The following is a 26312-nucleotide window of genomic DNA, read 5'->3' as shown; positions in this document are numbered from 1 at the left end:
CATCCAGATCATCAGTAAAGATGTTAAACAGGACCGAGCCCCAGAACTGATTTACAGGGGAGCTTGAGTCCACCCTCAGATCCGTTGCCCAGTCTATAGGGTTGGGGTTCAGGGTTGGCTACGAGGTGCCAAGTCCCCAAGCCCCTCTGATTTTGGGCTTGGGGACGCGGCCATTGCAAGGAGAGGGGGTGTCCCAAGCCCTGCTGGGGGGGGGGCGGGGTGTCTCCATCCCTGAGCCCTCCCCTCAGAGGACACCCCAGAGCCCAGCCCTCCTGCCCGCTCCCTCGCCTGTTGTGTCACCTACCGCTCCGGGACCCTCGGCCGGGGGGTTTGGTGGTCCCTGGGCCCTGGGAAAGGCAGCGTGAGAGCCACAGCCCTGGGCTCGCCGCCGAAGCGAAGCTCCGGTTGTCTTTGGTGCTTACCGGGCCGGAGGCCGCCACAGCACAGCCAGGCCGGGCCCAAACCGGGGGTGTTCAGGTTACTGGGAGCAAAGCACAGACGTTTCGTGGAGGTGATGGAGATCATCCATGTGACAAACTCCCCTATCGCCTCATTACCGGACCCTCCTCAGAATTAAGTGTCTCTTAAAATTTCTGGATTTTCACCTTTAACCGCAAGAAGTCCCCGGGGCGATGCCACTCGCTGCATCACACTCGCTGCAACATATTTGGGTGCAAGGAGCTGTATTGGGGTGCCCTCCCCCTCGCCCACTCACCTGTCAGCGTGGGGCTGACTGCGACACCCTGGAGCTGCGCTGGGACCATCCTCATCCTCCCCAGAGGTGCCCAGGTGGCCACGTGGGTCACGGGGCTCTGGTGCGGGGCCGGCAGTGGGTGCTGCTCCTCTGCCTCCGGGGAGGAAGGGCAAATAGGCAGGAGCCCAGCACCAGACCGTGCCAAAGCCTTAACTCCGGCAGAAATCGGTTGCGTGGCTCAATCAAGTTGTTGGGGTTTTAATTTGCACCCTCTTACCCGAATGCCCAGGATGTGCTCCTGGCACAGGCTCGTTCCTAGGCCGGGCTTTTCCCCTGAAGGACCTGGGGTGGAAGGGAGGAAGATTTATCTCAGGGGTGATGCTGGGAACTCCCCCACAGAGGAAGGAGGGACGTGGTGGCAGCTTTCCTACTCACACCTCGCTCCCCCGGAGCCGTGTCCCGCTGGCGTGGGGCAGCGCGGAGCAAACCCGCAGCCGGCCAGGGTCCTGCTAGGACAGAGCGACAGTCTGGGCTTTACACCCCTCCGCCCACCAAACCCTGGGGCCTCTCCCCACCAACCCCCATCGGGGGTGTCAGTCCCCAGCACCCCGATGTGCCCCACGTCCCCCGGGGTGATGCTCACCGGGGCTGGGGTGGGCATCCAGCCACCCCCATGGGAGAGGCGGCCGTGGAGGCAGAGCTGGTGCTGGATGGCGTCGGTGAGCCTGTGCACGACGCGCTCGCGGGCAGCTCTGGGGGTGTCCTGCGGAGGAGAGACCCGCGTGGGCTGGGCCGAGTGATGTTACAGGAGGCTCCGGCCGCGGGGGGTTTCCCTGCCGTGCCTCACCTGGCAGTGGGAAAGCAAAATCAGGGCCTCCTTGTAGTGCCTGATGGCTTTCTGGGGGTCTCCCAGGCGGAAGCAGGCTGCTCCCAGCCCCTCGCACGCTTGCCACTGCCCCTCCACGTCCCCTGTGAGGCGAAGGGCAGCGTCAGCGCCGGCCCAGCCCATCGCAGCCAAGGTCACGGCACGGGAACGTTGCTGACGCCCTTTGGATCCGGCTCGACTCCGCTCGGCATCCGGATGCTGCAGAGTCCCCAGCCCAGGGACGATTTCCCTGCGCCCCCCCTCACCCGCATCCCGGAAGGCTTGCAGGGCGTGCAGGTAGTTCTCTGCGGCAGCCTCGTGGTTCCCCAGCCAGCTGCAGGCGTACGCCAGGTTCCCGAAGCATTGGCCCTGCGCCCTCCGGTTCCCCAGAGCGCCTGGAATGGGGAACAGAATCACAGAATCAGAATCGTCTAGGTTGGAAAAGCCCTTGAAGCTCCCCCAGCCCCACCATGAACCTCACCCTGACCATTCCCAACTCCACCAGATCCCTCAGCGCTGGCTCAACCCGACTCTTCAACCCCTCCAGGGATGGGGACTCCCCCCCTGCCCTGGGCAGCCCATTCCAACGCCCAACAGCCCCTTCTGCAAAGAAATCCTTCCTAAGAGCCAGTCTGACCCTGCCCTGGCGCAGCTTGAGGCCATTCCCTCTTGGCCTGCCGCTGGGTCCTTGGCTCAAGAGACTCCTCCCCCCTCTCTGCACCCTCCTTTCAGGGAGTTGCAGAGGGCCAGGAGGTCTCCCCTCAGCCTCCTCTTCTCCACACTAAACCCCCCCAGGTCCCTCAGCCGCTCCCCATCAGACCTGTGCTCCAGACCCTGCACCAGCTCCGTTGCCCTTCTCTGGACACGCTCGAGTCATTCAATGGCCTTTTTGGAGTGAGGGGCCCAAAACTGAACCCACTCATCGAGGGGCGGCCTCCCCAGTGCCGAGCCCAGGGGTCACATCCCTTCCCTGTCCCTGCTGGCCACGCCAGTGCTGGTACAAGCCAGGATGCCATTGGCCTTCTTGGCCCCCTGGGCACACTGCTGGCTCATTACCAATCCCCCCCAGGTCCCTTTCTGACTGGCAGCTCTCCAGCCACTCCTCCCCAGGCCTGTAGCCCTGCTGGGGGTTATTGTGGCCCAAGGGCAGCACCCGGCATTTGGCCTTAGTGAAACTCCCCCAGGTGGCCTCAGCCCATCGCTCCAGCCTGGCCAGGTCTCTCTGCAGAGCCTCCCCACCCTCGAGCAGATCAACACTCCCACCCAACTGGGTGTCATCTGCAACTTTACTGAGGGTGCACTCGATCCCCTCATCTAGGTCATCAGTGTTAAACAGGAGTGGCCCCAAAACCCAGCCCTGGGGGACACCACTCGTGACCAGCTGCCAACCAGATTTAACTCCGTTCCCCACAACTCTTTGGGCCCGGCCATCAGCCAGTTTTTCACCCAGCGAAGGGTGTGCCCATCCAAGCCATGAGCAGCCAGAACACGGGGCTCCATCCCGAGCTGGCACAAAGCCGAGAGCAGGAGATCCCGCTGCGACCTACTGTGCAGCGCCGCCGCTCGCCGGTGCCAGCCCAGGGCCGTGCCGAAGCTGCGCAGGGCGTTGTGGGCAGCACCCAGGTTCTGCAGCAGCGCAGCCTCCCCACGCCGATCCGGGTCGCCGCCGCGCAGGGCGAGGGCCCGCTCGAAGCTCTCGGCAGCCAGGGAGAAGATGCGGAGCTGGGAGTAGCCGAGGCCGATGTCATGGTAGAGTTTCCCTGCGGGGCAGAGAGGAAAAAGGGTGCGGGGGCTGCTCCGGAGGACACCCAGAGGAGAGGGCGCAGCGTTACCTCGCAGGGCTGGGTCGGGGATGCTGTCGCAGAGCGAGCGGCACTGGGCGAGGACCCCCGCGATCTCCGCCGCCCGGAACCGTCGGCTCTGCAGCATGGAGCCGCTCGCCCTGCTCAGAGCCACCGCGGCAGCCTCGGGGCTGGCGGCCGCCGCGTAGGCCCGGGCGGCGTCCAGGAAGCACCACGCGGCTCGCGCCGGCTCCCGCATCCCCAGGTAGCAGCAGCCCATCTGCACGCGGGTCCCCGCGCGGCCGCCGGCCTGCGCCGCGCGGTCCTGGCCCACGGCTTTGCCAAAACGCTCCAAAACCTTCGGAAAATCCCGGAGCCCTTCGTGAGCCGCCCCGATGTTGAAATAAAGGTCCCCCCAGTGCTCCCCGCGCTCCCCCTCCGAGGGCTGCGACTGGAGGAGGAACTCAAGACCCTTTTCGGGCTTCCCGGTCTCCACGTAGGCAGCCCCCAGGTTGAAGGCACAAGCCCTGCGGAGCTGGGGACTCGCCGCGCCCCCCGAGAGGACAAACGCCTTCCTGAAGGACCCGACCGCCCCCCGCGCATCGCCCAGCGCCAGCGCCCGGCGTCCGGCTCGCGTGAGCCCCTCGATCTCAGCCGCCCGCCCCGCCGCCTCGTCCCCTCCCTCCTGGGCATCTTCGCTGGCCTCGGGGTTTTTCTTCCCTTTTTTCCGGCTTTTTTTCCCGAGCGCGGGGGCCGCGGGCTGAGCTCCCGGGTTAGCAGCGTCCTCTGAAGCCATGGGCAGGGCGAGCGACCTGCCTGCGAGAGAGAAAGACGCAACAGGCAGCCTGGGATTTCTTGAAACGAGCAGCATGATTTTATATTATATAAAAAAAAATTAGAAACGTCTTGGAGCCTGTTTGGCCCTAAAGTTTCAGGGAGGAAAAAGGCTTTTCCATGGAGGGCCCCAGCCCTGCTCCTCCACTCGGTGCCTCCCTCCCTCAAACCTTTGTGGCCACCAGACAGGATGGGGGGGTCACTGGAGGAGGAGTGGGGGACGCCGCAGCAGCACGGGGTGGGTGTTCCCGGGGTGTCTTTTTGGGAGAGAGAATGACCAGTTGCACGCACTTACTGTTTGTTCTTTAGGTGCAAAGGGCGCCGAGAGCGTGGCGGGGAGGGACAGGGCATCACCGCCGCTCGCTGCCGTAACCCACCGCTCTCCGGATGGGGACGGGGCGTGTCCGAGGGGCGTCCAAGGGGTCCCGCCGGGGCTGAGCCACCTGGAAAATCCCCCCAGAGCGGGTCACAGCCCCCCCGGGTGCTGAACGCCGGGGGCCGGGTGCTGGAGCCCGGATAGATTCCGAGCGCCAAGAAAGCGTCAGGGTGGTGCGTGGCCACGCCAGGTGGGACAAAGCCGGGTCTCCTCCCGGGGGGGGCACGTTCTGGCGATGGCTCCGGTTTCATCTCCGTCACCGGTGTCCAGCACCATGGCAACTCGGTTCAGCGGTGCCGGTGTTCGCCGGGTGATGGGGGGCACAACCGGCCCCTCGCTGCTCGGGCGACCTCGTGCCAGGCGCTGTGGGCTTCATGGGGGGGGCACGTTGGTGGTTGGGGGTGGATTGATGTACGGGCACGGTGCGGTGAGGGGACAGGCACCCCGGGGCTGGCTGGCACAAAGGGGGGTCCCCCAGCAGTCCCCTGCCTGGCCCAGCCAGGGCCGGGGGGGGGGGGGGGGGGCAGAGTCCGGGGTGGCTGGGGGTGCCCCTTCTGACGGCTGCGTGGCCCCGGTGGGGGCAGATCCTGAGCTCCCCCCCGCACCCCAGTTGGTGACCACCCCCCGCACCCCCAGGCTGCCCATTCACTGGTGTGTGCCCCCCCCCCCCCCCAAGCTCCCCCTGTACCCCAGTGCATGACTGCCCCCCTTCACCCCAGTGTGTGCCAGCCACTGCACCCCCGGGCTCCCCCCGCACCCCAGTGGGTGACCACCCCCCGCACCCCTGATCTCCCCCTGCACCCTGGTGTGTGCCCCCCCCACCCCTCCGGGCTCCCCCCGCACCCCTGATCTCTCCCCGCCCCCCGGTATTTGCCCACACCCCCCCCCCCGTACCCCCAATCTCCTCCCCAGGCTACCCCACACCCTGGTATGTCCCACCCCCGCCCCCCCGGGCTCCCCCCGCCCCCCAGCGTGTGCCCCGCACCCCTAGACTCGCCCCTGCACCCCTGATCTCCCCCCGCACCCCCAAGATTCCACCGCACCCCGGTGCATGACCACACCCCGCACCCCCGATCTCCCCCCGCACCCCCAAGCTCCCGCCGCACCCCGGTGCATGACCACCCCCCCGCCCCCCCCATCTCCCCCCGCACCCCGGTGTGTGTGTCCCCCCCCGCACCCCCAGACTCACCCCTGCACCACTGATCTCCCCCCTCACCCCGATATTTGCCCCTCCTGCCCCCCCGATCTCCCCCCGCACCCCGCTGTGTGCCTCCCCCCGGGCTCCCCCCGCTGTGTGCCCCCCCCGGGGTCCCCCCGCCCCGCGGTGTGCCCCCCCGCCCCGGGCTCCCCCCTCTGTGTGCCCCCCCCATCTCCCCCCGATGTGCCCCCCCCATCTCCCCCCGCTGTGTGCCCCCCCCCGGGGTCCCCCCGCGCCCCGATGTGCCCCCCCCCGGGCTCCCCCCGCTGTGTGCCCCCCCCGGGGTCCCCCCGCCCCGCGGTGTGCCCCCCCGCCCCGGGCTCCCCCCTCTGTGTGCCCCCCCCATCTCCCCCCGATGTGCCCCCCCCATCTCCCCCCGCTGTGTGCCCCCCCCGGGGTCCCCCCGCCCCGCGATGTGCCCCCCCGCCCCGGGCTCCCCCCTCTGTGTGCCCCCCCCATCTCCCCCCGATGTGCCCCCCCCATCTCCCCCCGCTGTGTGCCCCCCCCCGGGGTCCCCCCGCGCCCCGATGTGCCCCCCCCCGGGCTCCCCCCGCTGTGTGCCCCCCCCATCTCCCCCCGATGTGACCCCCCCATCTCCCCCCGCTGTGTGCCCCCCCCATCTCCCCCCGATGTGCCTCCCCCCGGGCTCCCCCATCTCCCCCCGCTGTGCCCCCCCCCGGGCTCCCCCCGGTCCCGGACTCCAGCCCCCGGCGGCCCCCGCGCGGCGCCACGTCAGCGGCGGGAGATTCAAACCGCGGGTGGAGCCGCGACGGCCGCGGCCATGGAGGGAGCGGGGCCGGGGCGCGGTGAGTGACCGGTACCGGCGGGGTTGGGGGTGCCGGCAGGAGGAGGGGGGTGCAGGGGGTTGGGGGGCAGGTGACTGGGGGGGGCAGGCAGGTCTCGGGGTGCAGGGGGATGGGGGGTGCAGGGGGTTGGGGGCAGGTGAATGTGGGGGGCGGGCAAGTCTAGGGGTGCAGGGGGATGAGTAGTGTAGGGGGGTTGGGGTGCAGGTGACTGGGAGGCAGGTCTGAGGGTGCAGGGGGGTTGGGGTTCAGGGGATGTGGGGGCGCAGGGGGATGAGGGGGTGCGGGGGGGTTGGGGTTCAGGTGACTGTGGGGGGCACAGGGGGATGTGGGGGTGCAGGGGGATGTAGGGGTGCAGGGGGGGTTGAGGTTCAGGTGACTGGGAGGCAGGTCTGAGGGTGCAGGGGGGTTGGGGTTCAGGGGATTGGGGGTGCAGGCAGGGTTGAGGTTCAGGTGACTGGGGGGCGCAGGGGGATGTGGAGGTGCAGGGGGATGTGGGGTGCCGGGGGGGTTGGGGTTCAGGGGGATGTGGGGGCGCAGGGAGATGAGGGGTGCAGGGGGATGAGGGGTGCGGGGGTGTTGGCGTTCAGGTGACTGTGGGGGCACAGGGGGATGTGGGGGTGCAGGGGGATGTAGGGGTGCAGGGGGGGTTGAGGTTCAGGTGACTGGGAGGCAGGTCTGAGGGTGCAGGGGGGTTGGGGTTCAGGGGATTGGGGGTGCAGGCAGGGTTGAGGTTCAGGTGACTGGGGGGCGCAGGGGGATGTGGAGGTGCAGGGGGATGTGGGGTGCGGGGGGGTTGGGGTTCAGGTGACTGTGGGGGCGCAGGGAGATGAGGGGTGCAGGGGGATGAGGGGTGCGGGGGTGTTGGGGTTCAGGTGACTGGGAGGTGCAGGAGGATGTGGGGGCGCAGGGGGATGAGGGGTGCAGGGGGGTTGGGGTTCAGGTGACTGTGGGGGCACAGGGGGATGTGGGGGTGCAGGGGGATGTGGGGGTGCAGGCAGGGTTGAGGTTCAGGTGACTGGGGGGCGCAGGGGGATGTGGGGGTGCAGGGGGATGTGGGGTGCCGGGGGGGTTGGGGTTCAGGGGGATGTGGGGGCGCAGGGAGATGAGGGGTGCAGGGGGATGAGGGATACAGGGGGGGTTGGGGTTCAGGTGACTGGGAGGTGCAGGGGGATGTGGGGGTGCAGGGGGATGAGGGGTGCGGGGGTGTTGGCGTTCAGGTGACTGTGGGGGCACAGGGGGATGTGGGGGTGCAGGGGGATGAGGGATGCAGGGGGGGGCAGGCAGGTCTGGGGGCGCAGGGGGATGGGGAGCCACGGTGGGGCTCCAGGCACCTGGGGATGTGTTTCGGGGTGTGTGTCTGGTGGGGGGGTGCTGGTGGGTGCCACCCAGCAGTCATAGGTGTCCCCAGCACCATGAAGGGACCCCAAACCTGCAGCTGCACCCCCCCTTCCCCCCCCGGGTGCCGGCTGTGGCCGTTACTTCGGGAAAAAAGGGAAATGGAAAATTTCCTCCAACCGCCAGACTGGCCTGGGAGGTGTCATGGGCACTGCTGGGTCTCAGCGTGCTGCCAGCTGTGCCAAAAACCCCCTTTTCCTTTACGAAACCTTAATTTGGGTGGCGATGGGTGTTTAAAAAAGCCCCCCCCCCCAAAAAAAAAAAAATAGTGGGGTTTGACGGCCCCTCTCGCCGCCCAGCCGAGCGCCTCACCGCAGACGAGATGGACGAGCGGAGGAGGCAGAACGTCGCCTACCAGTACCTGTGTCACCTGGAGGAGGCCAAACGGTGCGGCTGGGCCTGGGGGGGCCCCTCTGCCGCGAGCTTAAATTGGGGGGGAAAAGGAGTTTAAGGGATTGGGGGGACAGGGGGGAGAAGGCACAGGGGGTCTGGGGGTAGGGGGAGGCTGCAAGGCGTAACGCTGCAAAACCCTGCCTGCTCCTGGCGCTCCTCGGCCCTTCAAAGGTGGTTTTTGGGGGGGCCCTCAGCCATGCTGTTGCACCCAAACTGAGAAACCCCACCCATCTGCTAAACCCTGCAGTGAATGGGTGGGGGCTGAGCTCCCCGCTCCATGCGCGTGTGGGGGTCTCCTCTGGGTGCTGCTTTTCCTGTCTGGAAGGGGTCTGGGGGGGTCTGCGACGTGCCCTGTCTCTGCCCCCCCCCCTGCCCCCCCAGCTGGATGGAGGCCTGCCTGAGTGAGGAGCTGCCCCCCCCCACAGAGCTGGAAGAGAGCCTGCGCAATGGGGTCATACTGGCCAAACTGGGCCACTGCTTCGCCCCCACCGTGGTCCCTCTGAAGAAGATCTACGACCGCGAGCAGATGCGGTACAAGGTAGGACTGCGGTGCCGGGGGGGCGCGGTCCTTAGGGTGTACCCCAAAACTTGCAGGAGTCTTTCGTTTGCTGGTGAGAAGGGACGTACTGGTTGTAATGGTTATGGGATGGGCTTCAACAAGGCCAAGTGCCAGGTCCTGCACTTGGGCCACAACAACCCCCTGCGTGGCTACAGGCTCGGGGAGGTGTGGCTGGAGCTGTCTGGAAGAGAAGGGTCTGGGGGTTCTCATTGACAAGCAGCTGACCATGAGCCAGCAGTGTGCCCAGGTGGCCAAGAAAGCCCACGGCATCCTGGCTTGGATTAGAAATAGTGTGGCCAGCAGAAGCAGGGAGGTGACAGTCCCCCTGTGCTCTGCACTGGTGAGGCCACACCTGGAGTGTTGTGTCCAGTTTTGGGCACCTCAATCCGAGAGAGATCTCGAGGGGCTGGAGCGAGGGCAGAGGAGGGCAACGAGGTGGGGAAGGGCCTGGAGAATAAATCCTGTGAGGAGCGATGGAAGGAGCTGGGACTGTTCAGTGTGAGGAGGAGAAGGGGAGGGGAGACCTCATCACTCTCTGCAGCTCCCTGAAAGGACGTTGTGGAGAGGTTGGTGCTGGTCTCTGCTCCCAGGGAATTAGTGACAGAACGAGAGGGAACGGCTTGAAACTGCAACAGGGGAGGTTCAGGCTGGACAGGAGGGAAAAATGTTTCCCAGCAAGAGTGGTCAGAGAGTGGAATAGGCTGCCCAGGGAGGGGGTGGAGTCCCCACCCCTGGGTGTGTTTAAGGGCCGTTTGGATGAGCTGTGGGGGGATGTGGGGTAGGGGAGAGCTTTGTAGAGTCGGGCTGAGGGTTGGACTCGCTGATCCCGAGGGGCTTTTCCAACCTGAGTGATTCTGTGATTCTGTTAAGGGATCATTAAGGGACGATTTAATAGACCACGGCTGCAAACGGGGTCTCTGAGCTGGGGGAGGCCACAGGCTTTGCCTCTGTCTTTAACCTCATGCCCTGACTGAGGGGGTTTGGGGGAGAGGGACACCCCAGGGATGGGAGAAAGTGGGGTTCAGCCTCACTCTGGCTTCTTCTCCAGGCAGCCGGACTTCACTTTCGGCACACGGATAACATCAACTACTGGCGCGATGCCATGAGCCATGTGGGGCTTCCCCTGGTAACGTCCCCCCCCCCCCCAGCTGTCCCCAGGCCCAGGGACATGATGGCCTTTGCCATAGTGGCAGCACTGGCACTGCACAGGCTCATCCAGGGGGGCTTCATCTCTGCCCCCCACCGCTGGACACCATCCTCCCTGTGGAACATCTCAGTCCCATCTCCACCTGAGCTGTCTCTTGTCTTGTTGGCAGATCTTCCACCCGGAGACCACTGACATCTATGACAAGAAGAACATGCCCCGGGTGGTCTACTGCATCCACGCGCTCAGGTGGGTGTCCCTGTCCTGGCCCCGGGGCCAAAATTTTGTCATGGTTCATGTTGGGGCTCACGAGCCCTTTGGTGGCATCACCCCCAGGGCTGGGGTGACGGCCCGCACGTGTTGCAGAAGGGTTGGGAGGGAGAAGCAAGTCACGGTGTGTGGCGCGGTCACGGCGTGTATCTGCTTTGTCTTTCAGCCTGTACCTCTTCAAGCTGGGGTTGGCTCCTCAGATCCAGGACTTGTATGGGAAAGTGGATTTCACGGGTACGGCGCTGCGCGGGGGGGCTGGGGGCTGAGGAGTGGCTGAGGGACCTGGGGGGGTTTAGTGTGGAGAAGAGGAGGCTGAGGGGAGACCTCCTGGCCCTCTGCAACTCCCTGAAAGGAGGGTGCAGAGAGGGGGGAGGAGTCTCTTGAGCCAAGGACCCAGCGGCAGGCCAAGAGGGAATGGCCTCAAGCTGCGCCAGGGCAGGGTCAGACTGGCTCTTAGGAAGGATTTCTTTGCAGAAGGGGTTGTTGGGCGTTGGAATGGGCTGCCCAGGGCAGGGGGGGAGTCCCCATCCCTGGAGGGGTTGAAGAGTCGGGTTGAGCCAGCGCTGAGGGATCTGGTGGAGTTGGGAACGGTCAGGGTGAGGTTCATGGTGGGGCTGGAGGAGCTTCAAGGGCTTTTCCAACCGAGATGACTCTGGGATGCTCTTGGATCCCTGAGGTGGGAGGGATGTGGGGAATGAAGATTTTTGGGCAAGCTTTTCCAAAGCTGCCTCGGTGATGTTTACCCCAGTGTGGGTGTTTTCCGCACCCCCCCTGGTTTGGCAGGGGAGCGGGGGGAGCCAGCAGAGCCCCCCTGGGGCTCCCGTGCTGCGACCACGGTGCTGGTGCTGAGCGGTGACACCTCTGTGCCCTCCTCCAGAGGAGGAGATCGACAACATGCAGCGGGAGCTGGAGAAGTACGGTCTGCAGCTGCCCACCTTCAGCAAGATCGGCGGCATTTTGGCCAACGAGCTCTCTGGGGACGAAGCAGCAGGTAACGGGTGCCCGTGGGGGGTGGTGGTGCTGTGCATCAGCCCGTAGCAGGATCTCAGCTCAGCCCTGAATGTTGAAGCTGAGCCCAGCAAAGTGCGAGATGCTCTGTGAGACTCTTTCCTTCAGACCCGGGGTTTTGTATTAGCTGGGCTTGCTGTAGAGACCCCGAGACCTCCCTTGCTCCTTGAGAAGTTGGGGTTCCCACCATCGCACGGGGATATAGCGACGATCCGTCGCAGCCCTCCGTGCCCCGTCTCAGCTGCCTCCTCCCCGCGTCGCCCCCAGTCCACGCCGCCGTGCTGGCGATCAACGAAGCGGTGGATCGGGGGGTGGCGGCGCAGACGATGGCGGCTCTGCGCAACCCCAGCGCGATGCTCCTCGACCTGCGCGAGGGGCTGGCGGGCGCCTACCAGGAGATGCTGCGCCGGGCAAAGCTGGAGAAGGGCAGCAACGCCAGGAACAGAGTGAGGAGGGCAGCTGGGGGGGTGGTTCTGGGGGGGCTGGGAGAGGAGCTGATGGGGGCTTCCAGCTGGAGGGGTCCCTCTTGGGTCAGAGACCGTCCCTGTGCTTGGTGGGTAAAACACAACCGGGGAGCCCTTGTGCTAATCAGAAGATGGGGGGGAAAATTATTTCTCTTTGGTGGCTGGTTGACCCAAGGCTTGGGGTTGGCCCTGTGCGCTGACGGGGGGCGCTTGGGCGGAAAGCTCAGGGTGGGGAGTCCCTCTCCAGTACCTGCAGGTGATCCCCGAGGGAGAGGACATCTACGACCGGTGTCTGACCCAGGCTGAAATCCAAGGGAACATCAACAAAGCCAACAGTGAGCAAAGCTGTGCCCTCCCTCCCGGGGGGGTCCCCAGAGTTTATCGGTGGGACTGGGGTGCCGCAGGGGAGTCCCTGCTCTGCAGGGAGGAGCTGTGTGCCCAGACCAGCTTCAGGGGTGGGGATGGCTGAGCATTTCTGAGGAGAAATTAAAATTAGTGGCACGCAGACTTCACCCGTAGCTCCCTTCGCTCCCCGGAGCTGCGGGATGATTTACCTGCTCGCCTTCTCTGGGTGTCAACTGGCCTCTCCCCTAGTGCACGGGGCTCTGGAGGAGGTGGACGATGCCCTGGAGCGACAGGACGTGCCGGCGCTGTTCCGTGCACTGCAGGACCCCGTCCTGGCCCTGCGCTGCCTCCGGCGAGACAACCTTGACCGCTATTTGGAGCAGCTCAGCACGGACCGGGAGCAGAAGGCGCTGGTAGGGGCTGGCAGGAGCTTGCAGGGTACCTGTGCTGGGGGGGGTACCTGTGCCGGGGTGACACCCCGGGGCTGCAGCTGGTCCCCAGGAGGAGGGGGGGTTGCTCTGCAGATTGTCGGCTTTGTGCCAAGGGCTCTGAGCGAGGCTGCTCCGTCTGCACAAGCAGGAGTTGTGGGGAACGGAGTTAAATCTGGTTGGTGGCCGGTCAGGAGTGGTGTCCCCCAGGGCTGGGTTTTGGGGCCACTCCTGTTTAACATCTTTACTGATGATCTGGACGAGGGGATCGAGTGCCCCCTCGGTCAGTTTGCAGATGACACCCAGTTGGGTGGGAGTGTTGATCTGCTCGAGGGTGGGGAGGCTCTGCAGAGAGACCTGGCCAGGCTGGAGCGATGGGCTGAGGCCACCTGGGGGAGTTTCACTAAGGGCAAATGCCGGGTGCTGCCCTTGGGCCACAACAACCCCCAGCAGGGCTACAGGCCTGGGGAGGAGTGGCTGGAGAGCTGCCAGTCAGAGAGGGACCTGGGGGGGATTGGTAATGAGCCAGCAGTGTGCCCAGGGGGCCAAGAAGGCCAATGGCATCCTGGCTTGTACCAGCACTGGCGTGGCCAGCAGGGACAGGGAAGGGATGTGAGCCCTGGGCTCGGCACTGGGGAGGCCGCCCCTCGGTGAGTGGGTTCAGTTTTGGGCCCCTCACCCCAAAAAGGCCATTGAATGACTCGAGCGTGTCCAGAGAAGGGCAACGGAGCTGGTGCAGGGTCTGGAGCACAGGTCTGATGGGGAGCGGCTGAGGGACCTGGGGGGGTTTAGTGTGGAGAAGAGGAGGCTGAGGGGAGACCTCCTGGCCCTCTGCAACTCCCTGAAAGGAGGGTGCAGAGAGGGGGGATGAGTCTCTTGAGCCAAGGACCCAGCGGCAGGCCAAGAGGGAATGGCCTCAAGCTGCGCCAGGGCAGGGTCAGACTGGCTCTTAGGAAGGATTTCTTTGCAGAAGGGGCTGTTGGGCATTGGAATGGGCTGCCCAGGGCAGGGGGGGAGTCCCCATCCCTGGAGGGGTTGAAGAGTCGGGTTGAGCCAGCGCTGAGGGATCTGGTGGAGTTGGGAACGGTCAGGGTGAGGTTCATGGTTGGGCTGGAGGAGCTTCAAGGGCTTTTCCAACCCAGATGATTCTGGGATTCTGATCTGGGGTGAGACCAGACGCCTCTTTCTCCCCACTGCAGGAGCTGGGCTACGTGGACCTGCTGGAGCAGGAGGAGGTGGAGGCAGGGATCCTTGCAGCGAACAAGAAGGACGAGGAGGAGCGAGCCAGTGAGTGACTGGGGTGGACACGGCTCTCGTGGCAGGTTTTGCTGCCCGGTTTTGCTGCCCGCTGCATCCCCCGGGGCTGGTGGCCCTGCTGTCAGCCTGGAAAAGTGGCCCAGGGGAGCCAGGGCATGGCTACCTCCTCCAGCTCGCCCTGGTCTGTCCCTCAGTGCTGCGAGCCATCAGCCAGATCAACGCGGCCATCCGTCGAGGGGTGCCGTCTGAAACGGTGGAAGCTCTGATGGATCCTGCAGCGCGGCTGCCCGACGTCTACCCGCTCGCTGCCCCCCTGTACCAGCACCAGCTGGCCCTGCTGCAGCACCAGCACCCACGGGTGAGCTCCCCCGGCACAGGCTCTGGGTTCCATAGGCGTGAGGTGCTTCCCCTGCGCCTGGGGGGGGGGCTGGAGAATGAGGGTCTGGGGGCGTCAGTGTCTCTGCCTGCCCCACACAGGGCGAGTTGGTGCAGGAGGAGCTGTTTGTGGCGGTGGAGATGCTTTCGGCCGTGGCGCTGGTTAACCGAGCCTTGGACGCTGGGGACCCCGACGGGTTCTGGAGCAGCCTCGTCAGCCCTGCCCTGAGCCTCTCGGGTGTCGAGGACGCAAACACGCAGCGGTGAGGAGACAGTCTCTGTGTTTGGGGTCGGTTGGAGCAATCCTTTGGGAGGGGACAGTCAGGGGGCCTGGGCTTTGCGTGGGCTTGTTCCAGCAGCCTCCCTATCCTGTGCTTTACCTTTTCCCCTTTGTGAAGCAAAGCGGCTGGCTCTGGCATGTACCATTCCTGCTTAAAATGCACCAAACTGTTGCCCTGTGTCTCTCCTCCAGGTATTTTGAGGACTTACTGCAGCTGAAATGCCAATCTAGAGGAGCAGGAGCTGAGTTCCTGAGCTGGAATGATATTCAGGACAGCGTGAACACCACCAATTCCTCAGTGCAAAACGAAAACGCCCGTGAGTCCTGCCCACGTGGGCTTTGCTCGTGCAGCCGGTTCTGCAAACTCTCCCAGGAGGGAGCTTGCGCGGGGGAGCCCAGCCCTAATGAGACACCAGAGAACCTTGCGCTACCCTGGGCCACCACTCCGGGTGCCCAGAGTGTTGGAGGAGCTGAACCCGCGTGTCCCTCCCCTCCCACGCAGGTGTCCTCGCCGTCCGGCTGATCAACGAGGCGCTGGTGCAGCCGGACCCCGAGAAGACGCTGGCGGCGTTGCTGCTGCCGGCAGCCGCCCTGCCCGACGTCGCCCTCCCGACCGCTCGGCGCTACCACGACGTCCTGGCCCGGGCACGAAGCCTGAAAGCCCAGGTTGGGTGACATCCCCCCCCTGCCCCCTGCAGAGCAGAAGGTTCTGGTGGGGTGATGTGGTGCAAGACCAGCACGGATGAAGCTCTTAGAATCACAGAGTCCCAGAGTCATCTGGGTTGGAAAAGCCCCTGAAGCTCCTCCAGCCCAACCATGAACCTCACCCTGACCGTTCCCAACTCCACCAGATCCCTCAGCGCTGGCTCAACCCGACTCTTCGACCCCTCCAGGGATGGGGACTCCCCCCCTGCCCTGGGCAGCCCATTCCAACGCCCAACAGCCCCTTCTGCAAAGAAATCCTTCCTAAGAGCCAGTCTGACCCTGCCCTGGCGCAGCTTGAGGCCATTCCCTCTTGTCCTTGGCTCAAGAGACTCCTCCCCCCTCTCTGCACCCTCCTTTCAGGGAACTGTAGAGGGGGGGTCCCCAGCTCGCTACACCCCATCTCCCCACATCTTGCAGGCCACAGAGGATGATGGAGCCGAGCTTTGGTGGGAAGAGATCCAGGAAGGCGTCTGCAGGGCCAACCAGGACACAGTGGCAGCCAGGAGGAGTGAGTGCTCTCCCCGGTGTGGGTGCTGGGTGCTGGTCCCCCTGGCCTGCGAGGGGGGGTTCTGCTGCAGGGGGGAGGTGAGAAGAGGCTCAACGTGAGCCCCCTCTGCTCCCGCAGTGGCCCTGGGCACCGCCGCCATCAACCAGGCCATCAAGGAGGGGAAGGCGACACAGACCCTGCGGGTGCTGCGCAACCCCGACGTGGCCCTGTGCGGCGTCGTGAGCGCCTGTGCTGTGGCCTACCAGGAGCAGCTTGCGGCTCTGATGGCCACCAAGAAACAAGCAGGTAAAGTCTTTAGGGGCTGCAAAAACTTCCCCCAAAAGAGCCTGCGGCTGCCCCAGCTCTTTAGGGGGAGCAGCAGCACCCCCCAGCAGCACCCCCCAGCAGCACCGCTCCGTCTCGGCGCGCAGGGACCCCGAAGCCCTGCTGGATCCGGCACAGGCTGACGGATGGTGCTGAGTTCTACCTGAGCCTGCAGAGCTTTGAGGGCAGCTGGCAGCGCCCGCGCGACGGCGGCCTCGCCACCACGCACCTGAGCCGGGAGGAGATCCAGGTACGGGGAGGACAGGGCTGGGTGGTGAAACAAAGAAACTGCCTCAGCAGTAAAGTGGTGGGTCTTTTTTTTTTTACTGTTAAGCAGGAATTCTTTATTAGCAGCGCTGGGGCCACCCTGGGGATTCTCCACCATAAGAGAGTTAGTAAGGGACATCAGTTTACACACACACAAATCATATATTAATTAGATTTCTTAGAAAGGGGTGTCTTATGATAATGAGTTCCCAGAATTCATTTACATAGACTGAGCATGTGTAGTGTAAATAGGGTGAGGGGCTTCGGTGGTCGAGGGAGGAAGTAAGCAGTCTTCTGCACAGCGTTCACTAGTTGATCTTTCCGGAGCGTGCGCTGTGAAGTGAAGTCCAGGTGCCTCCTTCCTAAATCAGCAGAATCACAGAATCGTCTGGGTTGGAAAAGCCCTTGAAGCTCCTCCAGCCCAACCATGAACCTCACCCTGACCGTTCCCAACTCCACCAGATCCCTCAGCGCTGGCTCAACCCGACTCTTCAACCCCTCCAGGGATGGGGACTCCCCCCCTGCCCTGGGCAGCCCATTCCAACGCCCAACAACCCCTTCTGCAAAGAAATCCTTCCTAAGAGCCAGTCTGACCCTGCCCTGGCGCAGCTTGAGGCCATTCCCTCTTGGCCTGCCGCTGGGTCCTTGGCTCAAGAGACTCCTCCCCCCTCTCTGCACCCTCCTTTCAGGGAGTTGCAGAGGGCCAGGAGGTCTCCCCTCAGCCTCCTCTTCTCCACACTAAACCCCCCCAGTTCCCTCAGCCGCTCCTCACACAACACGTGCTCCAGACCCTGCACCAGCTCCGTTAAAGAATCATCCTCCCTGTAACAGGGTCTCTGTGTCTCTTTGTCCAAACTCCCCTTATCTCATTCTGGGAGTTGCCCAAGTGGCCGCTGGAGGCCTTGACTCTGCTCTCAGTGATTTCCGTAGGGAGCCTGACGAGCGTTTTAATCTCACCTAAACAGAAAGACCTCAGGAAACAGCTGAGGAGTCACAGCCCTTGAGAAATGAAGCAAAACGCAAGCAAAGCTTTCAAACATCACATCACGGTTTAGTCTTAATAACTGGCAGGAATCCATTTGTCTGAGCCCTTTCATCGGGCGCTGGCGGCATCGCTGGGGCTGAGCCTCCGCATCGTGTCCCCACAGTCAGTCGTCACCCGAGTGACCGCGGCGCACGACCGGGAGCGTCTGTGGGCCTCCAACGTCGCCTTCGTGGTGAGGCTGCAGGCCCGGCTGCGGGGCTTCCTGCTCCGGCGGGAGCTCGCGGCACGACGGCACGTCCTGCGGGAGCAGCGCCCGGCTGCCCTCAGGATCCAGGTGACGTAGCCAGAATGTGTCCCATCCCGGGGCTGGGGGGTGCAAACCGCAGGGGGCTGCTCACAGCATCCTCCGGCGAGCGCGGGGGCTTGCTGCTCTGTGCGCTTAATAGCCAGGACTCGCCCAAGGTGCTGCCGGGGATGGTACGGGGCTTGTTCTTCTCACAGCAGCTGCTTCGGGTGCTGGTTTCCTCTTTTTCCATGTTGCATTCTCTTTTCTTTTCCCACGTTGCATCCTCCTCTCCTCTCTCTTTTCCCACGTTGCATTCCCCTCTCTCTTTTCCCACGTTGCATTCCCCTCTCTCTTTTCCCACGTTGCATTCCCCTCTCTCTTTTCCCATGTTGCATTCCCCTCTCTCTTTTCCCACATTGCATTCCCCCTCTCCCGTCTCCCGTCTCCCGTCTCCCGTCTCCCGTCTCCCGTCTCCCGTCTCCCGTCTCCCGTCTCCCGTCTCCCGTCTCCCGTCTCCCCTCTCCCGTCTCCCCTCTCCCTTTCCCCTCTCTCTCCCCACGTTGCATTCTCCTCTCCCTTTCCCCTCTCTCTCCCCACGTTGCATTCTCCTCTCCCTTTCCCCTCTCTCTCCCCACGTTGCATTCTCCTCTCTTCTTGCGTGCTCTTGTGAATCCACCCGGACGTCGCAGCGACCTCGCACACATTTTGGCAGCTGATTTGTCTTTCCTCATGCCCAGGCTTGCTGGAGAGGGTACAAGCAGCGCAGAGCTTACCTGGAGCGGCTGCGCTACCTGCGAGCCAACGCAGATGCTGCAGTAAAGGTTTGGAAGGTTCCTTCACCCTTTGCTCCCACACTGGGCATTGCTGCCTGCTTCCTCGGCAACGAGCGCGGCATTTCCCCCTTGCCCAGCAAAGAGGCAGCTGGAGCAGGGCACGGATGGGGGGAGCTCAGGTTGGGGGAGAATATCTTGCAAAAATCCCCCCAGTTTTCACCCGCTCGCTTTGGCCAAGCGAGTCCTTCCAGCATCCAACTGCTTGAACATCTCTCGCAGATCCAGGCGGGCGTGAGGATGTGGCAGGCTCGGAGGAAGTACCAGGAGAGGCTGCGCTACTTCAGGCAGAACGTGAGCGAGGGGACGGGGAGTAAAACTGCTCCTGGGAGTGTGTCACGTCTGTGGGGATGGAGGGGGATGATCCTGAGCGTGGGGTTGGATCTCTGCCTGTTAGAGGTTGAGGAGGGAGAAGTTGGTGCATCCTTGCATGGGGACAGAGGGGAAGGAAAAGGCACCTGGTGGGTCTGGAAACCAAACTCTCAGGCTCTGTAAAGTGTGAGGAGAGAAAAAGCACTCCAGTTCCACCAAAAACCAGCGAGGACTTCAGGATGCTCGTCGGAGAGGAAGGGAATTTTGGGGGAAGGGGGTGTGTTGGCTGTGGGAAGTGAAGCTCTACCTCTGGAGTTGCGGCAGCGTGTGAAATGCAGCAAGAGGAGGGGAAATGACCTCTGAGGGGGGTGAAATCCTGAAATCCCTCCTGGGTTGTGGAGACCCTCGCCCCGGGCATCGGCAGATTCCCAGCGGTGGGAGGAGGCAGCCGGGTGCCCGGCCGGCTCTCCTCCACTCCCCACATGTTTCAGGGATGCTGTGGGGAAACATCCTCCACCCCCTTGTTTGTCTCGGCAGATTAAAGCTGTAATTAAAATCCAGGCTTTTGTGCGAGCTAACAAGGCCCGTGGGGATTACAGGATGCTGGGTAAGTGCCTGCTCGTCTCTGCTCTGAAGTGGTTGTAATTAATTGGGAAGGGGACTCTGCCTCCTCCCATGGTGGGGAGGTGGCAGCAGCTGGCCACTGGTGTCCCTGTGGCAAGCACGAGAGTGGCAGTGGCTTGGTGGCCCCTTGGCGTCAACTAGAGCAGCCCTGGGGCTGCTGTTGCTGCCCCTCCCAAAAGCTTCCTGGGGAGGTGTTACAGAGCGTGGCACCATCTTGTCCTCTCCTGGTGTTGCAAGAAGAGGCATTTTTGGGGAGGAGGATGGGGTGTCTTGGTGAGACGGTGGGGGTGGTCGCTCAGCTTTCCCCGCGAGCGTTCGCGGTGGCACCCTGCCTTGCTGCAGTCCACGCCAGGAGCCTGCCGCTGAGCATCGTCCGGCGCTTCATCCACTTGCTGGAGCAGAGCCAGCACGACTTCTGGGAGGAGTCGGAGGTGCTGCGGCTGCAGGAGGAGGTGGTGAAGAGGATCCGTGCCAGTCGGCAGCTGGAGAGTGACCTGGACCTCATGGACATCAAGATTGGGCTGTTGGTCAAGAACAGGATCACGCTGCAGGTGGGGAGTGCGGCGGCGGGGGAGGGACTTTGGCCACCTCGTGTCTCTGCCGCAGCGCCTGAGCCTGTTCAGCCAGTGCAGAGCTGGTCCTCCCCTCCTTGGCATCCCAGCTTGAACTTCTCCCCGCTTTGATTTAAAGCGGTTGAAGGGGTTGGGGAGCATTGAGGTGCCTCTGGCTCCCTTTCCCCAGAGCGGGGCCCAACGCTGGAGCTTGCCAGCAGTTCCCAACCCTTCTCTCTCCTCGCCCGCGCGGCTGCAGGAGGTGGTTTCCCACTGCAAGAAGCTGACCAAGAAGAACAAGGAGCAGCTCTCGGAGATGATGTCCATAGACAAGCAGAAGGGGCTCAAGTCCCTCAGCAAGGAGAAGCGTCAGAAGCTGGAGGCCTACCAGCATCTCTTCTACCTGCTTCAGGTGGGGCTGGTGGGGCTCTGCCGTGTCCACCACAGCTGGGGGAGCAGTGCGGGGCCCCCCACCACACCACAATGCTTGGGCTTAGCTTGGTGTTCCTTGTCCTTGCAGACACAGCCTGTGTACTTGGCCAGGCTGATCTTCCAGATGCCCCAGAATAAGTCCACCAAGTTCATGGAGTCGGTGATCTTCACGCTTTATAACTATGCGTCCAACCCGCGGGAGGCTTACCTGCTGCTCCAGCTCTTCAAGGCAGCGCTGCAGGAGGAGATCAGGTGGGTGGTCGTGGGTGCCCCAGTTTGGGGACAGGTCTGGGAAAAGGCTGGACCAGGGGCACCAGCTTGGCTGCAGTCAACTCCTCCGGCTGCTGCCTCCTGCGCTGGAAAACATGCACACGGGTCCATCCTCTTCATCACATCCATCCTGCGCCTCTCCCCAGGTCCAAGGTGGACCACGTCCATGACATCCTGACGGGGAACGCCACAGTGATCCGGCTGGTGGTCAGCTTCTACCGCAACGCGCGCGGGCAGAACGCCCTGCGGCAGATCCTGGGCGGCCCGGTGCAGGAGGTCCTGCAGGACAAGACCCTCAACATCCGCACCAACCCCGTGGACATCTACAAGGCGTGGATCAACCAGACCGAGTCGCAGAGCGGGCAGAAAAGGTCAGGCCCTGGGCAAGAAGTCAACCTGACCGCAGGATGACGGGCGTTGGGATGGTGATGGGGACCTTGTCTTCCATCCACAGCAAGCTCCCGTACGAGGTCAGCCCCGAGCAGGCTCTCAGCCACCCCGAGGTCCAAAGGCGGCTGGATATTTCTATCCGCAACCTCCTCGCGATGACGGACAAGTTTGTCTCTGCCATCACCTCTTCTGTAGACAAGATCCCGTATGTATCTCGAGGGTTTGTACGCGCATCCCCGCGGCGCTGTCGGCTTGAAGGTAGCTTCAGCGAGGCCTTAGAAAGGGAGGTTGGGTGACAGGGGACTTCCCGGTCCCGTAGCTGCTGCAGGACTCGCTGCACCGTCAACAAGGAGAAATCTTAAATATTAGCGGGCGCTGCTGCTTCTGCTCCTCCAGCAATGCCCTGGTGGGCTGCGTCGTCTTGCTGCTCCATTTTGGAGCCCTTCACTGGTGTTGAGGTGTCTGCAAGGAAGAAGCTGAGCTTTTGTAGTAATCTCAGAGGATGAAGGCTTCCTCCAGGGATGTCCGGGCTGGCAGCAGCGTAGGGGAGGGAGCTGAGGGATGCGGCAGCTGCCAGCCTCTCCTGTGGGCTCCTCCATCACCCCAGGGCTTGCTGCTTCTTGGGGGATGGGTGGTAGGGATGGGGCAGCGTGGCCAAGCCTGGTGCTGCCCCACATACTGACAGACCTCTCCCTGCCCTCTCCTCAGGTACGGGATGCGCTACGTGGCCAAAATCCTGAGGACATCGTTGGCTGAGAAATTCCCCATGGCCTCGGCGGAGGAGATTGACAAGGTACCCCAGGGTTGGGGGGGTCTGCGCGGCTTGGTGGGGTTCAACCATGTGTGTGTGTGAAAGGCCTGTATCCCTCTGCAGAAGATTAAGTCTTGACTTAAAAACGCCTTCAAGTCAACATTTTCGTTGAGCCACTAAGGGAAGGCCAGTGGTGGGCTCCTCTCCGTGCTGCCGTCCCCTCCGGGAGGGTCCCACCAGGCAGCGCGAGGATGAAACACCCACCTCCACGGGCACCAGCCCATGTGCTCCCCAACACTCAGCCTATCTTGTGCCCTAGATTGTGGGGAACCTGCTCTACTACCGCTTCATGAACCCGGCCGTGGTGGCTCCCGACGGCTTCGACATCGTGGACATCTCGGCCGGGGTGACGCTGCATCCCGACCACCGCCGCAACCTGGGCTCCGTTGCCAAAGTGCTGCAGCACGCGGCCGCCCACAAGGCCTTTGACGGGGAGAACGCGCATCTCTGCGGGGTGAACCAGTACCTGGAGGACACCCATGACAAGTTCAGGTGGGCACCAGGATGGCGTTGGGCTGGGAGGGCAGCTACGAGCTGGTGGAAAGGTTGTTGGAGCTGACCAAAATAGATCCTTCTCTGCAGGAGGTTCATCTCTGCTGCCTGCTGCGTCCCTGAGCCAGAAGAGAGGTTTAACATGGACGAGTACTCGGAGATGGTGGCGGTGGCCAAACCAATCATCTACATCAGCGTGGGGGAGCTGGTCAACACGCACAAGGTAAGGGCATAAAACTCATCCACAAACCAGCGGGCTCCACTTCTGCTCCCTTCTGGGCTTTCTTCTGCATTTCATCATGCTCCTGATTCCCACCACTAGCACAGCTTTTCCTGGCCTTTTTTTCCCCTTTTTAAGTAAGGAAATTATCCAGATTCTGCAGGTTCTCCACTGCTTGTCCTTCCCTGTTCCTCACAACTTTGCAGTCCCCTCTCTAGCGCGGAGGGCATCGCTCCTGACCAGCCTTTGCTCCTTGTTTCTTTGCACCCTTTGCCACTGACTCTCCTCCCTTTTGCCATCCAGCTCCTGCTCGAGCACCAGGACTCCATCGCGCCGCACCATGGAGACCCCCTGCACGAGCTTCTGGAAGATCTCGATGAGCTTCCTACGGTCCAGTCCCTTGTTGGTGAGTAGAGCTCTGGGGCCCATCACCCATCCCAGCAGCAGGAGGGTGGCTACGGGGGTGTTTTTCTTGCATAAAGCAATAGCTGGATTGCTTTGGGCACGGGGAATCCAGCCCTCCTGAGCCCAACGTGGCTACTCAGGCTCTCTCTGCCCTCGCAGGGGAGAGCGTTCCCGGCCCGGCGGACAGCAGCGCCGAGCAGGTGCTCTCCCAGCTCAGCAAAATGGAGATTTCCCTCACCCTCACCGGCAAGCTGGTGCCGGCAGCCAGCAGCGAGGAGAACGACACCAGGAGCTTGCTGCTGAGGTGAGGATGGGCTCTGTGGGCTTCAGGGGAGCTTGCTGGGGGTTAGGACGCCAGCTGGGATGCTCGAGGCGGGCAAGAAAGTCTTAGGAGCCAACTAAATAACGTGCTGTTCTGGTGGAGGGAGGGTGCTGGTCTGGAGCGGACGCCTGACCTCTCCCTCTGGTCTCTAGCACCAAGCAGATGCTGGTGGACGTGATCCAGGCCCAGCCAGGAGATTCCCTCCTGGAGATCCTGTGGACACCGGCCTCGGAGCACGAGGTGGGATGCACGAGGCTGCTGCTGGGGATGAGCTAAAAAACTCGGGGGAAACGGCAAACAAGCCGTTGGCAAAAATCTGCCCGGCTCCTCTTGGCTTGGCCACTGATCTTATGCTCCAGTGGCTCCGTTTTTCAGAGAAAGCATGTGTTTTTGGGCCAGGAGAGATCTGTATCGAAGTGTGTGTGTGAGAGGGGTTTGATTTCTCCATCTCCTCATGTCCTGCCAGCCATGCGCCAGGCTCTCACCCTCTTCTCACCCCTAGGAAGCCTCCCACGACCATCTCCTGCGCCGGCGAGCGCTGCGGGATGCCCAGACCCCCACCAAGCTGCAACGCAACCGCTCCCTGGCTGCCAACAGCCGCCTCTCCATGGAGGAGAAGAAACGCAAGATCATCCGCAACCTGCGGCGCTTGGAGAGCCTGGGGCTGGTGGACTCTGCCCGTCAGTACCAGGAGCTCATCGATGAGCTGGCCAAGGTGTGCTGGGGGAGGCTGAGCGGGGAGCTCGCCTCTAAACCCGCCTGAGATCCCGCTCTGGTGCTTCAAAGCTCAAAATGAGTTATACTGGCTTTTTTGTACTTTTTTGTTTCCTCCAGGACATCCGTAACCAGAGGCGTTACCGGCAGCACCGCAAAGGGGAGCTCCTGAAGCTGAGACAGACCCTGCAGGGCCTCAACGCCAAGACCTTGTTTTACGAGGAGCAAATTGATTATTACAATCAGTACATCAAGACCTGCCTTGACAACCTGGCAGTCAGCAACAAGTAGGTTTCCTTACAAAAAAAATTAAAAAAAAAAAAATTAAATTATCTGGCTGTTGTGAGTGCCAGAGGCATTGGGGGTTGCGGGGGGCTGGGGACCAGCTCTGAGCACGTGGTTCCTTCTCTTCAAGGGTCAGTGGGAAGAACAAGAAGCTGCAGTCGCTGCACTACACGGCGGCCCGGCTGTTGGAGAAGGGGGTGCTGCTGGAGATCGAGGACTTGCCGCTCAGCCAGTGCGTACCCCCCGGTCTGTGGGATGAGCTATTGCGGCACAAAGCTTGGGCAGGTGGAGGAAAATAGCCTGGGAGGAGGGTGCATGTGGGCCCACCATTGTCCCCCCAAGGATGGAGTGAGTTGTTTTGGGTATTGCCAGGAGAACATGGGGCAGTTGGTATTTGGAGGGGGGGTTTCACAGAGTCCCAGAATCATCTGGGTTGGAAAAGCCCTTGAAGCTCCTCCAGCCCCACCATGAACCTCACCCTGACCGTTCCCAACTCCACCAGATCCCTCAGCGCTGGCTCAACCCGACTCTTCAACCCCTCCAGGGATGGGGACTCCCCCCCTGCCCTGGGCAGCCCATTCCAACGCCCAACAACCCCTTCTGCAAAGAAATCCTTCCTAAGAGCCAGTCTGACCCTGCCCTGGCGCAGCTTGAGGCCATTCCCTCTTGGCCTGCCGCTGGTTCCTTGGCTCAAGAGACTCCTCCCCCCTCTCTGCACCCTCCTTTCAGGGAGTTGCAGAGGGCCAGGAGGTCTCCCCTCAGCCTCCTCTTCTCCACACTAAACCCCCCCAGGTCCCTCAGCCGCTCCCCATCAGACCTGTGCTCCAGACCCTGCACCAGCTCCGTTGCCCTTCTCTGGACACACCTGAGTCATTCAATGGCCTTTTTGGAGTGAGGGGCCCAGTTTTTGGGCTGTGGGTCTCGCGTGTGCCAAGGGGGTTGTGCTGGGTGGGTGACCTGCTGCTTGGTTGCGTTAAAGCTGTGAAGCACCTTTTGGTGGTGAGCAGCTCCCTCCCTTCAGGTTCAAGAACGTGATTTTCGACATCATCCCCTGCGAAGAATCGGGCAGGTTCCAGGTGAAAGCCAAATTCATGGGGATCGACATGGAGCGGTTCCAGCTGCACTACCAGGTGGGGGGGTTACCTGGAGCTGCTGGTGCCACAGCGGGGCCAGGGCAACCTTGGGGGTGCAGGGGGTGGGTGGTTTTGGGGGAGCCCTGCCCTGAGCTGGGCACAGCCTCTCCGTGCATCTCCCCGCTGCGTGTCCTGATGCAAACCCAGCTCCCTGCTGCCTCCCCTCTCCCCCAGGACCTGCTGCAGCTGCAATACGAGGGCGTAGCCGTCATGAAGATGTTCGATAAGGCCAAGGTCAACGTCAACCTGCTCATTTTCCTCCTCAACAAGAAGTTCTTCAAGAAGTAATGGGGGAGGGTGGGTGGGGAGGGCTACGGGGGGTTGGGGGGCGATTTAAACCTGCCAAAGAGAAACCTTGGGGTCGGTGGTGCTGGGGCAGCGTGTCCCTGTGGCAGTGAAGCTTTCCTGCCCGGATGCAGCGTCCTCCAGCATCCACAGCGCCCAGCTGGGGAGAGCCCCAGCCCTGGGCAACCTGAACTCAGTGTTGGCTAGAGGCCAGCTGGGAGCCCCCAGCTCTGCGGCTTGTGCTGGCGTGAGCCGATCCCCGACCCTCCCCGCAGGAAGGATGCAGCTGCCCCAGCTCTGGCAGTGAGCGTAGCTTTTAAAAATCTATTTTTTGTGGGTATTTTGGCTGTTTAGTTCCTGTGTTGCTAACAGCTGGCTGCTCAAGGACACTATGGATTTCTGGACGCTACATACGTTTTTAGTGATGAAATAAAGGTATTTTAATATATATATATTTTTTCCTCCCACTTAAGATGGGGAAATGTCAGAATTAGACTTTATATGGGTTAGGGAGAATATAGAGGCAATTAACTGTTTGTGAAGACACCCATAGGCTGTCCTCTAACAAATCAAGGTGCAATAGGAGAATTTTGGATTTTAAAAATGAATTTCACTGCCTGTTCTCCAGCCAGGCTGGGGGCAGAAATAGAGGAGGGTGGCCCAGAGCCACTGCTGTCCTGGGGATGCCTCAGGGGACCAGAGCAGGGACT

At 62.7% G+C, this 26312-nt stretch overlaps 2 protein-coding genes across 2 annotated transcripts; one reads left to right on the top strand and one right to left on the bottom strand.

Moving 5' to 3' along the window:
* Nucleotides 1-573: 573 nt before the first annotated feature.
* TTC24 (tetratricopeptide repeat domain 24) lies at nt 574-4136 on the bottom strand. Its single transcript, XM_074809509.1, has 9 exons — nt 3392-4136; nt 3107-3319; nt 1826-1954; nt 1542-1663; nt 1338-1457; nt 1130-1203; nt 972-1036; nt 716-844; nt 574-656 (listed from the first exon to the last, which is right to left on the bottom strand). Exons 1-9 carry the CDS (start codon nt 4134-4136, stop codon nt 574-576), a joined length of 1680 nt encoding a protein of 559 aa, XP_074665610.1.
* A 4054-nt stretch (nt 4137-8190) lies between these two features.
* IQGAP3 (IQ motif containing GTPase activating protein 3) lies at nt 8191-25605 on the top strand. Its single transcript, XM_074809269.1, has 37 exons — nt 8191-8336; nt 8724-8880; nt 9950-10027; nt 10218-10294; nt 10482-10549; nt 11193-11306; nt 11591-11769; nt 12035-12122; nt 12382-12545; nt 13760-13847; nt 14012-14175; nt 14295-14455; nt 14665-14789; nt 14975-15138; nt 15595-15685; nt 15803-15970; nt 16096-16238; nt 17404-17574; nt 18264-18347; nt 18579-18650; nt 19206-19275; nt 19635-19843; nt 20103-20255; nt 20364-20527; nt 20692-20916; nt 21000-21140; nt 21644-21728; nt 22006-22238; nt 22329-22461; nt 22762-22864; nt 23023-23167; nt 23338-23425; nt 23688-23900; nt 24020-24186; nt 24315-24416; nt 25206-25314; nt 25492-25605. The coding sequence occupies exons 1-37, from the start codon at nt 8272-8274 to the stop codon at nt 25603-25605; spliced, it is 4875 nt and encodes a 1624-aa protein (XP_074665370.1). The 5' UTR covers nt 8191-8271.
* Nucleotides 25606-26312: the final 707 nt, after the last annotated feature.

Source organism: Strix aluco, chromosome 30 (assembly GCF_031877795.1).
Source record: "Strix aluco isolate bStrAlu1 chromosome 30, bStrAlu1.hap1, whole genome shotgun sequence".
NCBI classification, from domain to species: domain Eukaryota; kingdom Metazoa; phylum Chordata; class Aves; order Strigiformes; family Strigidae; genus Strix; species Strix aluco.
Note: the sequence above shows the minus strand (reverse complement) of the source record. Positions and strands in the feature narration are given on the sequence as shown.